General features: G+C 40.0%; 2 protein-coding genes across 2 annotated transcripts in view; one reads left to right on the plus strand and one right to left on the minus strand.

The window, feature by feature from the left end:
- Positions 1 to 13,375, plus strand: part of LOC145767603 (dedicator of cytokinesis protein 9-like) — a 111,938-nt gene that overhangs the window by 43,956 nt on the left and 54,607 nt on the right. The window contains exons 17-19 of the mRNA XM_082579456.1: positions 2,871 to 3,038; positions 3,682 to 3,793; positions 4,616 to 4,743. Of these exons, the coding sequence (XP_082435582.1) occupies positions 2,871 to 3,038; positions 3,682 to 3,793; positions 4,616 to 4,743 (408 nt within the window). The remainder of the gene's footprint in view (positions 1 to 2,870; positions 3,039 to 3,681; positions 3,794 to 4,615; positions 4,744 to 13,375) is intronic.
- Positions 8,098 to 12,739, minus strand: LOC145767605 (uncharacterized). The gene has a single exon (XM_082579457.1). The coding sequence runs from the start codon at positions 12,717 to 12,719 to the stop codon at positions 10,770 to 10,772; it is 1,950 nt and encodes a 649-aa protein (XP_082435583.1). The 5' UTR covers positions 12,720 to 12,739; the 3' UTR covers positions 8,098 to 10,769.

The raw sequence follows: 13,375 nt of genomic DNA on the forward strand, positions 1-13,375 counted from the left end.
GCCCCTTCACATGGAGCTAAGAGAACGGAAAACTGGCTTTCTTCATTTCCAAGAAAGAATGGCCTCCTTCACCCCCAGACCTGAACCCCCTAGAGTTAGACTTTGGCATTTGGTGTGAAAACATCTTGCGTGCTGGACTTTGGGCACCCCTGGTTGGGCACCCCTGGTAGGGCGTAAGGGATTCTTGTTATCATGTTTTGCACGAGTCTTTACAATGAACTTTAAAAATAAAGCGTTTGCTCGAGTTATCCGCGTATCTTGGAAGGAAGTGTCTTAAAAATAATGATTCCTAAGGTAAACAACCGAAACCTCGCTTTTAGCAAATTTTATGACACGGGTCTGTAAGAACTTCATAAGGATTTAACAGTTTTACTGCAAATGCTTCTTTTCGGGATTTTACACAAAAAGAAAGCTGGATGTCTCACCTCTACCTTCAAAATGTCCAACGTGAGTTCTCTACAACTTTAGTTGCTACAGCCTGATAGACGAGGATATCAGCTTTTAAGGGTTGTGGTGTACAAGCATGTGCACTTTTTCCGTTTTTCTACTTGCTCTTCTGTCTCCGTAAATAGTAAGGTAATTCCTAGAAACAAACAAACCGCTGTGAGATGAAATGCGCTTTATCAGCTATGAAGTCACGAATTAATTTTCTATTTTTAAAATTCATCCTTCTTATTGACGAAAGTTGACAAAAGTTAATTTTGTCTATTTCATAATTATTGAACCATAGGCATACGAAGCCGAGCAACGTGATCAAGTTTAGCATCTTCAAGTTTATTACACTTACATAAACTTTACATGCTAAATTCGACGAAACAATTTATGGAAAAACTGAAGGATTTTAAATGTCCTCCGAATAGTGTTATGGTGAGTTTCGATGTGACATCGCTATTTACTAACGTGCCGCTTCGAGAAACCATCAATATTATTGCTGATCACATTTTTAATGACAACCAACCGCATCGACCACTCATTGAGAAAAAGGATTTCATAAAATTGTTAAATCTGGCCACTGAAGGTATGTTTATGTTTAATAATCGCTTGTTTAAGCAGATTGATGGCGTCACCATGGGTTCTCCACTTGGTCCGACTTTGGCCAACTTCTTTTTAGCGCACTTAGAAACGAAAATATTTGAAGTGTTCCGTGATTTTTACCCTAAAATGTATGTACGTTATGTTGACGATATTTTTGCAATTTTTGACAACGATCAGTCTTGTTCGCAGTTTTTAAACCTTTTAAATGCTCAACATCAAAACATCAAATTTACTGTTGAAAAATCTGATGACACTATTGCCTTTTTAGACGTTGAAGTAAAAATAAATCATGACTCGTTTGACACACAAATCTGGAGAAAACCCACCAACACTGGCCTACTTTTAAATTACAATGCTTTTTGCCCAAATAAGTGGAAATCTGGATTAATCTTGTGTCTTTTATCTCGTGCCCGATTGGTTTGCTCGACGGACTTGTTGTTCCACAATGAAACTAAAAAGTTGAAAAATATGCTACATTTAAATGGATACCCGTCATACTTTTTTGATAAAATATTAAAAACTTTTTTGATACGAAACCGAAAGATAAACCCGAAGAAGACGATTTTAGCAACTTTTTTGATATACCATTCTTGGGAAAAGATTCGATAAGATTTTCAAAAAATCTAGCTAAAATTGTCAAAAAGAAATTTGATTGTGACATTTACCCTGTTTATAGAACGTTCAAAGTAGGCAGATATTTTCAGCTGAAGTCGCCTACGCCCTTTGCTTTATGTTCTAATGTCGTTTATAAATTCAGTTGTTTGCGTGATGCAAGCCTGACATACATCGGTATGTCAACAAGACATTTATCGACTAGAGCTGGGGAACACCTGAATTTGAATTTTATACAGAAAAGCGCAATTAAAGATCACATTTTTTCATGTACAGAATGCCAAAATAACGTTTCTATCAAGCAGTTTGAGATCATGTCTAGAGGCAGGTCTGAGTATCAAACTAAGATCTTGGAAGCCCTGTACATAAAACGTCACAATCCACTTTTAAACAGACAATTGTATGCTTGCGGCTCGTCTTTCTTGCTCTCTGTATTTTAAAATTAGTTTTTTCGCACCTTGCCTTTTTACCATATCATGTGACCTGTTTAACACCTTTTGATGCAGTTACCTTTGATTCTCGTGGAGCCTATATCGTTGAGTTTGAGCTAGTCAGAAGTACTGTGCAGTTTTTTGTCCTTTTCTGTTTATAGATTTAGTTAACCATTGTATATTTTTTTCAGATGTAGTTAATTTGTATGTATGTTATTCCTGAAGAGGACATCTTGTGATGTCGAAAACGTTCGATACTTAATTTGTTGCGTAGTTTTATGTTTATGTAAATGTAATAAACTTGAAGATGCTAAACTTGATCACGTTGCTCGGCTTCGTATGCCTATGGTTCAACAAGACAAACTCTCTACCGAAGCTCTATCATAATTATTAAATTTGTAATAATGTAGGGCGCAGGCTTGTAAGCACCATCAAGAGGAGGAGGAGGAGGGGGCGTCTCTCGAAAACTCCTGCTCTAGTCAGTAACTTTCGATTAAAATAAATTAGTTAAAATAAAAAGCCATTACTTCGTGACAACTATACAATCATTGCCAAGAGAAGTGTCGCTCACGAACCCAAGGTTTTGAGTGGTTGTTGTTAACGCAGCGATCACAGTTGTTACCGCAGCGATCACAGAGGCTGAGAATATATCTTGAAACTGATAGACATGCTCACATTGCATGGTGAGCATCAAGTGGAACAAATAACGTAGTGCTGTCAGGCGCAGAACGGGATGATGTGTCCATAAACAATACTTTTGAAAACATCATTAATTCTTTTCTCAACTAACAGGCCCGCAATATCGCTGTTGTCGCCGAGTTTAAAGATTCCGATGCCGAAGGTTCAACTCCATTGTGCTCCTTTTATAGACGTCCCAGCTCACCCGGCACCGGTCCCCACTGTACCCGGGTGTCTGCCGCGGTGCTGCATCATCACGAACGACCGGTATTTTATGAAGAGGTGAGCGCCATATCGTGTGCAACATCTTTTATATTTTTGACTGTGGCAATGATTTAGTATTAATTGATTCTATAATATATTATACAAGTAATTTTAATTAAGTCATAAAAATCTTGACGTATTGGATAAAACGACTTCATATTCGTAAGCAGCATAGAAAACTTGTCTCCGAAGTCACACTTTTTAACTATACAGGATGCTTGCGGCCAGCTCACTTGTGGGGCTGACGCCTTTAATTCGCCAGTTTGCTTGGTGTTCAACACAAGACTTAGTGAATCAACGCAAATGTTTTCCTGGGCCTTTATTGTTTTACATGTTACCTTTGTAAACATACAACGGTTTTATTCTGAGACTTCATTTAAAAATGTAACAAAATCGCTAAATGTCTGTGCGATTTCAAGAAAATTGTGGCGACTGTTTCAAGCATTAGTTCAACTACTACATGACATCGAGCTAAGTTACACAAGAAATCATCGTTATCGGTCCACTTAAGGAAGGCTTATTTGGAAGACTAGCGGTTTATGCATCATTCGTAATTGAATTTGCAAATGATTGCAAAGAATCGTATCACTCAGGTGCGACGTAGGGTTTGGGTTGCATGGTATACTCATAAGTTCTAACAAACGTCTTTGTTACATGACAGTGGAAGCTCGCCCTCCCCACCCAACTCCATCATGGCCATCATATCTTGTTTTCCTTCTACCATGTTGTTGTCGACACTAGTGCGAAAAAGAAGGAATCTTCCCATATGGAAGGTAAGAGTGGAAAATAAGACAAAGTTCTAAAAGTTATAAGTAAAACGTCGAGGAAAGTTAATGTGGATCTTCACAGTTCTCTTGTTCGGCATGTCGCAATAGTGATTAATTCAATTATTGTCATTACTCCCAGCGTATGCCATCTTGATAAAGTCAGTTGTGCTAAATGACGGAACGTCGGAAACAAAGCTGATTATCATCTTCAGCTGGGCAATGAGCGTCTGAGTTCGCTATGTACTTTCTGAGATTCTCTGATGTTTCGTTTCGAATGTATGACGAAACGAAATCCAAGCGGTTAACTCTCTCCGGGCACACAACCTGGGATGGTGTGCTCATGCGCTCGGTACACTTTGCTGTTATCGAAAGGTGCTGATAATTTTTTTTTTATAAAGATGGGTTCTCTACAGCAGCCAATTTTTGAATTTCTTTTTTCCAGCGGATTAGCTATAAATAAAACTGTTTTAATAAATAATTTACTACAATTATGACAGCAATCTTATCAATATGTGTAGACGACATAATAGTTGACCACAGCGACAGTTACATTGCTGGGCTGCATTGTCAGTAAATAACAGACTGGCAGTTCTTGTTAAACTGAGCAGTGCGACTTTTTGTGCCTAGCCAGGTTACATTTGTGCAGGTTCTTGTCTCTCAATCTCCAGTACGCGTAGTTATTGTACGCTTGGTGGCGCTGTTAATCAACTTTCCTTGCATTTTACTTCTTGCTACAAAAGTGAAATAGAGTAAGTTTCATTTTTTTAAATGCTAATAAAGCTGAATAGATGGTTTTACTGTATGATTGATAGTGTGCATCATCCACAGTCGGACACGCCTGGGTGCCGCTGTTGACAAAAGACGGGCGAGTTTCGTGCGGTGAGCACCAAATTCCTGTGGCAGGTAACCTTCTGCCTGGCTACCTGTCGTTGCATGACCAGCTCAACATGGGAAGGGTGAGTACGTGGTGCTGTGTAAATAATCGCTTCTCAATTGAAGTATCACAATCAACATTTAGAAGCAAAATGGACATTCGCACGACAACCGACAGGTTGTGTGAAAGCACGTACCAATAAAAGTTGTAGATAATACGTTACATTATAGAATAGATAACACCATGCAATAGGAAGCACGAACGCATCATTCGGCAGTACGACTCAACAATGTTGATTGTTAATCTACAGTAATATATACATGTAATGTAAGCAATCTCTGGTGCTATTTAGTTTTAAATTGTTAGCTAAGCGGCACTGGAGGTTGCTTACATTTATAGTACTGAAGATGATGACAGTATAATTTTCAAAATGTTTGCTGAACATGAGTTTAGTTTCTACATTTTGGGTTATTTTTTTTTATTAGATTAACAATCAACATTGTTCCGTCGTACTGCCGAATGATGCGTATCGCGCTTTCTATTGCATGGTGTTATCTATTCTCTTATGCAGTGGTTCTCAACCTTTTTGTCTTGATGGACCCCTTTTGGTGCCTTCGAAGCGGTCGCGGACCCCTAAAAAATTCTGTTTGAAATTTTGCTATATCGCGTCTTCTTATAGAATCATATTATGTTACATAATGTTAGGCTTACATAAGTTTCGAAGCAACACACTTAGAAGAATTTGCTCTAATCGCAACGTAATTGATGAGATTGACGAAATTATGTTATGACTTATGAGCTATAGGTTGACACACAGGATCAAACATCAGTCAATTATATGCTCATTTGATGTTTTTCTACAAATTTTATCTAAAGTTAATAGAAGACTTGCGACCGTTACAAAGAAGTTTTCTTTTGTAATCAATATTAGTTCGTTATAATTGACTGACGTTTGCATTTCTAAGTTAATCATTGGTCAACAACCTGCTGTATCAAAAGAATCAAGTTTAACATAGCCTTATATTTTTAGTTAAAAAACCAAACCTTTGTGCCATGTCCTTTGAAATTTCAAACGATGCACCAGTGCATTGCGACTTACACTTTGTGAATCACTGTAGGTTAATACATAAACATTAAACAAAGCACAAACAATTTTTAAATTTCGTAATTTATCAATAATGCTGAAAACTCGGAAACTTTCGCGGACCCCCTGAAATCGCTTCACGAACCCCTTGGGGTCTGCGAACCCCCGGTTGAGAACCACTGCTCTAATGTAACGTTGTATCTACAACTTTTATTGGTACGTGTTTTCACACAACCTGGAGGTTGGCGTGTGAAACGAGCCCGCATAGCATTGTGATCGTTGAATCTTTTGTTCAGTTGTGCATGAGAAAGTTCGGAAATGGAAGCAATATTCTGATTTTATGACAACGGAATTGTTTCAATCAGTCGATTGTGAAGTTCTGTTTATTATCCTTCATGTTCGTTTAAATACAAAACAGCTTTCGCATCTTACCACCGCGATAGGTTGATTGACGTACGTAGCTGCTTAATGCAGTTGAGTAACAAGTAATTATTCCTTGAATTGCACTCGCATCTGCTTTTTGAGAAGCACATAGCCAAGCTGCTTTCTCTTTTCTACTACCCTAAAATCTGTGACTGCCTTGTCATACACATTTGTCGTTTACCTTCGGTCAGTAAAACGTTATTTAGCAAAGCTATTGGTAGGTTCTTGTCAGAATCAGACAATTGCGCTTTTGTATGGCAAGTTGAAGTTGTGCTTTTGATGAACCTACTGCTAATTGTTTGACGCTTTGCGATTAACATACGCAGGCCTTGCCAACGCTCGAACCGATATTAATGACTGGATATAAGCTTGATTTTGCTCTGAGTTAAATGTAACTTAATATCTTTTTGAAATGATAGTTTCAAGAGTCTAAATTTGCGACACTGAATCTTAAGTCCCTGCGAAATTCCTGGTTTCACTTAAAAAATGAATGAATAGTTTTTCCCTGTTATCAGTGTTGCCAGATGCTCTTTGGATTTTAAGTGCTAAAATCTTGTTCACTATTTGTAAGTTAAAGTAGCCCAGACTCATCAAGCTATCAATTTGTACCAACGATTTTGACTGAACTATTGAGCAAATCGGCCTCCAGTCAAATTTAAAGTTTGCACGTTGGCATGGCATGTGTATATAGGCCGCCATAGTTTGAAGCATAGTGATTGTTATGAACCAGCATAGGTGACGTCAGATGCTGTTTCTGAACCTGGTTTGGTGTCAGCGAAAGCAGGCGTTTGTTGTCAGCCTGACCAAGCTTATGCGCCACTGCGTTTCGTTTTTGTTTCTTTCAATCATATAAGAGCAACTGAATGATTGAAATCTTATCGTTGAGTCTGCATAAATCTAAGCATGCTAGTATAGTGGTTGAAGAGGATCTCACGTGGTTGAAGAGCTTTTCACGTGAATATCGTTTGTCTGGCAAAAAAGCAGCAATCCAGAACTCTGTGGCATGGGTATTTAGTGGTGCGATACTCACCAACCCAGTCTCATAGGCGAAACACGGTGTTTTTCGCTGTACTCGACTGCGAAGATAAAAGTGGTTTAGTAAGAATTTAATTTATAAATTTTCTGTGAGAGCAGGCGTGTCCAAGGCCGTCCCGAGGACCAAATCCGGCCCGCAAGATGTGTTCGTATAGCACGCGCCTCTTGTTGCACAATGTGTTATTTTTGGCCCGTAGAGACACAGACATCATACAAGTTCAACTTGCATTTTTTTACAAAGTTAATGAAGACAGTATTTTCTCACAGACTATAGCCAGGCGAAAAACTTAGAATCATTGTTGCGTCATTTGCGAAATCAACTAACATTGCCTAAAGAGTGATACAGTCGAGTATTCTTTCATTTTCTTGCTAGCAAATTCAACAACCGCTTTCGAGTTTTTGCCGCAAATGTAAAAAACTTATTGCTATTCACTTCTTTCTGCTGGAACCCTAATGAGGCTCCAGTTTTCCTGCATCTAACTGAGCTTCTCTGCGAAGCTGACAGCAACATCTTTTGTGTCTTTTTACCAGCAGTTGGATAAAAATAATTTTCAGAAATACGAAAGATTGCAAAGAACATGATGAGCTTGTTCGGTTTAACATATTTGTGTGAGCCCGGGGCGGCTGTATAGCCGGGTAGTGAGAGCTCTGGTTCGACGTTCGATAGGACTCCTGATTGGAAGTTCGAGGGAACTGTGTGCGCAACTGCGTATACGTTCTCCGGCATGAACTTGAGCAACAACCGCTTGAGATCAAAGCTGAGCGACTCCTGCCTTTGTGATGTGTTACACTTGTCTATCACTAACTTCAAACTAGACTTGATCTGAGTAGACTGTAGAGAAACCAAGACGTCAGTTTCATCCTTCACATCAACACTGCTGTGTTTTACAAAGTTTCTGAATGTGTTAATTTTTGATGGAAACGCAGATAACTTATACACAATATACAGCCTAACTTATCATATCCCGTGATAGGGATACAACAAAACTTAAACCAGCATATTGCTTTATAATATGAAAACGACATTAAATAACAAAATATTGCTGTATTATGCATCTTTCTTTACGCCGGGTGTTCCCAACCTTTTTTACACCGTGGCCCCCTTTGAAAATTTTGAAAAATCAATGGGCCCCTATTTTTTTCAACCTTTTGAAAATATTAAGAAACGTCATTTTAATTAAAAAACTTGTTTATACAGTAATTGGTAGTTAGAATGATAAAATGATATAAATACAACACACAATAAACATGATATGGTACATTAATTAGTTATTATCATATTCACTTATTCAGTTAATATGATGATGGTTGAACTTTTTTTTGCTCTGACAATGTCTTAATTGCTGGTTTGGTGGTGGAAAGAACAAGCCGCATGTCGTATTGAGTATCCAAGACACTGCGTTGCTTTGTCTTTAGAAGTAACATTGTTGAAAATTAACATTCACAACGGTATGTTGATGGGAAAGGCAACAGCAATGACATGACAATTTCATTAAGCTTAGAGTACGATTTGCTTAGTTTTGCCCAAAATGTGGTCAAACTATCTTTCTCAACGCTCAATCGGGTTGCCGTCTCTTCTTGCAGCTTCAAGAGTTCGCTTTGCGCACCATCGTTTGTGTCTGGAATATTAGTAACAGGACAATGCAAACGATCTTTTACAAGTGTAGCAGCTTGATCTGGTATGTCAAAGAAATTAAAAAAATTATCATTTTTCAAATTTTTCTATGGCCCCCTTGAAAAAGGCTCATGGCCCCCAGGTTGGGAACTCCTGCTTTACGCAAACCAAGATTGTCAGAAGCGGTTGGCCGCCGACGAATTTTTTTTCCACGAAAGCTTTGTCTCATTTGCATATTTCTGTAAGTGTAGCCATTACTGGTTACCACGCGTAACTGTTTTTACCGATTCATTTTCGCGCGGTTTTTAAAGTCAGTAGCCGATTTTCGTCCTCCGGGTCCAAATCTAAACATTGAACTTGAAAAAATACGTAGCCTGGAGAGTGGAGACACACCTAGTCTAGTCAAGTTTTAAAAAGTTGAGAAAAGAAATTGATTCTGGTCACTGTAAAAGTAAGATTTTCCGAATTAATGAAGAATTAACCCTAACCCATTAATTAACCCTAACCCTATTTTTTTGTGAAGCTTCTGTGCACCGCAAGAGTTAATTTAAAGAAAAAAATTGACATGGATGTGCGTCGAACCGATCTCCCCATGAATATAAGGCAGAAGACGAAACCACTGAACCAAATACGCCAACGAAAACTGTTAAACTGTTTGCATTCACACGGTATTAATACAAACTCTATGCGAAGTAACAAAAGTTCGTGGGAAAAAAATTTCGCGGCCCGCCGGCACTTCCGCGTTACCAAATCTGGCTCACCTGGGAAAAGTTTGGACACCCTTGAGTTTCGTAATTGGTCCCTAAGCTGTTTCATGTGTTTCTCACATTGGTAGAAATGTTTCAAGTTTGATAACAATAAAGTTCATGGCGTATCAAACTTTGCGCGTAAAAATACGAAAAGAAAAATAGAAGCAATATTACATGTGTTAGTTACTGACTGCTAGATGGCGATGAACTTCCAAAAGCAGTAAAGGCGACAGCAGAGAATTCAAAATACAGCAACAAGCTTACATTTGTTAAAACTAGTGTAAGTGGAATACGCTTTGGACAATTTATCATTAGCGAGAGGTATTCTTGGTTCGATTTGGACTATGTTGGCGCAGTGCTGAACATCGTCAGAAAATGAAAACTTACAATTATTAGTAATCGTGCATTATCAACCGTTTTGGAAATGAATTGCTATCGTCTCCATTAATGATCGTGCGGTGTTAACAAAAACTGAAGCGCAACTAAATAACATGAGGCTGGATATGGTGGCATTACAAACATAACAATCGAAGCTAACTACATGAACTAAACACAAGTTGATCTTTCGGGGAATTTTAAGAACATGTTAAGTATCAAACTTGAAAGTGGCCCAGTTTTAAGTTAGCTTTCACGACAATGTCGTTTGATGTCAACTTGACGAAAAATTTGGAAATTGTTAAAATTTACCGCACTACGAGTGCACTTTTTCAAAGTAGTAAAATAACATTTGAAGCAGATTTTTTTACTAAATCATGCGTATCTTTTGCGTTCTACACTGTAGGTCGTGGGAGCAATGCAAGTTTCATCTCACTGAGGTAAAGTCGTCACCGGGCTTTTAGTTTCCAGCAATGTGTAGGCTGGTTCATACTCATGTCTTTGATACAAGTAATCATGGTCTTGGATAACGCAACTAAATCTCTTGCTTTTAAAAGCTTCAGTCTTCTTCCCTGGCATGCTGGAGTGGTTGGTATGTGGAAGGGATGGGATTCTTGAAGCCATGAAAGATTGATTTTAAAATTCAACACAAAGTTCATCACCCAAATCTATCACTTCACGTAGAGATGTTGAAGACACGGCGAGGCAGTGAGCGAAGTATTTGCTGACTTACAGTTTTAACTCCCAAGTTACTTTGTAAGTGCCAAAAACTTGCGAGTTATAACACGACCTTCTGGGCGGTTTCATTTATTACATTTGTTGTGAAGTTAATCTGCGCCGGGAAGGGAGCGCGCGCGGGATGCTGCTTCTTCTGGAAGAGTGTTTGATGATGGTTTTCGATACAAGGAATAACTCACCCCCGATGAGTGGCGGCGAGCCTGGGCAAACCCTGCTTCCGTATTCACAGGCTCGTCTAGATGCACCGCGAAACCCGAGAATGAGGTGTAGTGCGCCGGGCTGTGACCGTATGCGGTGCCGCATCGTAATCGCACCCACATGACGTCACCACGACGCAATATCAAAGCCGCGCTGGTCGACGTCGTTTCGAATCGATTGTCTTGGTTCGTACCGGAGCTGATGATTTGATTGTTCTTCATTAGGTGGATGTAGAGAGATCCGCTGCTACGACAACGCAACACGTGAACATGAAAGGAATAGAGTCCTGCTGCAGGTGCGATAAAGCACCCGCTGGAGGATCTGTATGCTCCTGCCTCGTTGGTGATGACATAATCGAATACTAAGCCTTGGTTGATACCTTGGACGTTGTGAGATAATCCAGCCATGAATGCTACTTTTTCCTGCCGACAATATCTTGCTATATCTATTTTACTTCCTCCACTTTGCCCGAGTAATCTCCCTCTTCCTGGACGTCCAGGAGGCCCAGGCTCACCCTTCTCTCCTTGCAAAGAGCCCTTTTCACCCTTTTCTCCTTTTAGTATTGGCCCGGGTGGTCCAGGTCGGCCTAAAGGCCCCATCAAGCCACGTTCTCCTCTTGGACCAGGAGGCCCCATTGAACCAGTTGGCCCTCGTTGTCCTGGTGGACCGTAACCGTGTTGTGTTAGCAACGGTTTTCCTAAAATGCCCTCACCATTCGGTTGCCTTGAAGGGATGACTGCTGGTCCAGGTGGTCCCGGAGGACCTCTTTCTCCTTTCATTCCCGGCATTCCTCTTTTTCCTTGATCCCCCTTTAACCTCATCATCGACTGATCAGGAACACCCGGTTGTCCATTACTATCTCCCTTTTCTCCCTTCAATCCCGGGATTCCGGGTGCTCCGATGATGTTTCTTCCAGGAACTCCATCACGTCCGTTTTTTCCCGGGGGACCAGGTGGACCAACAATTGACTTGCCTGGCTCACCTTTTGCTCCTATTGGTCCAGTTGTTTGTCGCACAACTTTTATTGTTTCAACATCACTAGATGAAAGTTTTGGTGGTCCAGGAGGTCCCATTTCTCCATACGAACCTTTTTCACCTCGCCCTCCCTTTTCTCCATTCATTCCCGGTTGACCCATCATCCCCTTATCTCCTTTAATTCCAGACAGTCCAGGGAATTTACTCAGCTCTTCAAAGTTGAATGTGCCTGGGGGTCCAGGTGGACCCATAGGCCCAGGATTTCCAATTCCTGGAACACCTGGCTCTCCCTTGATGCCTCGAGGACCGCATTCTCCTTTGATACCAATTCCGGGAACACCGATTATTCCTTGAATACCCGGAGGTCCTTGGATCCCTGGATGACCTGCTCTTCCGGGAGTCCCGGGAATACCTGAAAAGCCAGCTGGCCCCTGTAATCCAGGTGGGCCTTGCAACCCAGGTGGACCTTGCTGCATACGGTTGATGGTTTTCAACATCAAAGACAGCTCAGTTTGTGTTCCAGCACTATCACAACAGGCTCGACAACAACCAAAATTGCAATGAGATGAACGTGTTGATGCAGATAACTCATCACACACCTCTGTGGATGTACAGTTTCCTTCACACTCCATTGCTATATCCTCTTCAATTGTTGTTCTTCCTCCCAAGTGTCCGTCTGCTACAACGTTCACAGTTCTATCTTCCTCTTCAATGGATTGCTGTGCTTCAACAATGCTAAGTTGGTTCTCTGCATCTCTTCTTGCAGGAGTATGTTGGATGTGACGATGATGTGATGCTCTTTGCTGCCTTGTATTTGTCCCTTGGATCACTGGTATTAGCACAAACAGCGTTAACAAAGCAACCATTTTGTATAGCAACACTACTAAAACCTGAAGCACAAGTTTTTTTTATATCATAAGTGGTAAAGTCTGTCACATATCATAAGTCTTACTACAGTATAATGCTATATCTAAGGCCATTATTGCCTGCCGATAAAGCTTATCACTCACTTTACGGATTTGTTCAACTGTTGTTGGTTTATGGTAGAATTGTTTCGAGTTTGATACAGATGTTGGCGAGCTGTATCTGGTTAACATCATCCAGATATCAGTTTGCGTCCTAGTTGATGGCTTGTGTTCGTCTCTGAATGGATAGATATAGGTTCGATACCCATTCGGGTTATGCCAGTGATTTTATAAAGTTGTACTAAATCTTAATCCTGCCTGGCGCTCAGCAAAGAAATGATTACAAAATTTTATGGTTAAATTAAAAAAAATTTAATCCTAGAATATACAGTAGTATCAAGTGTGTTTGCAAAAAAGCATTGATCTTGAGACCACCCTAATGACGAATTATGACAAAAGCTAAGCTGTGACGTTTCTAACAACAATCACTAAACACCATAGGTTTTCTCAACCTGTCGCCGCCTTCACCACTTATCAAAATCCCTTTGAACAAACTTGGTAAAATCAAACATTCCTGCTTCACGCGTCTTCAGCGATTGCAGGATTGCTTGCATGTC

Source organism: Aplidium turbinatum, chromosome 3 (genome assembly GCF_918807975.1).
Source record: "Aplidium turbinatum chromosome 3, kaAplTurb1.1, whole genome shotgun sequence".
Classification (NCBI taxonomy): Eukaryota; Metazoa; Chordata; class Ascidiacea; order Aplousobranchia; family Polyclinidae; genus Aplidium; species Aplidium turbinatum.

Coding starts and splice junctions, on each gene's coding strand:
- LOC145767605 (XM_082579457.1), bottom strand. CDS start 12,719: ATGGTTGCTTTGTTAACGCTGTTTGTGCTAATACCAGTGATCCAAGGG.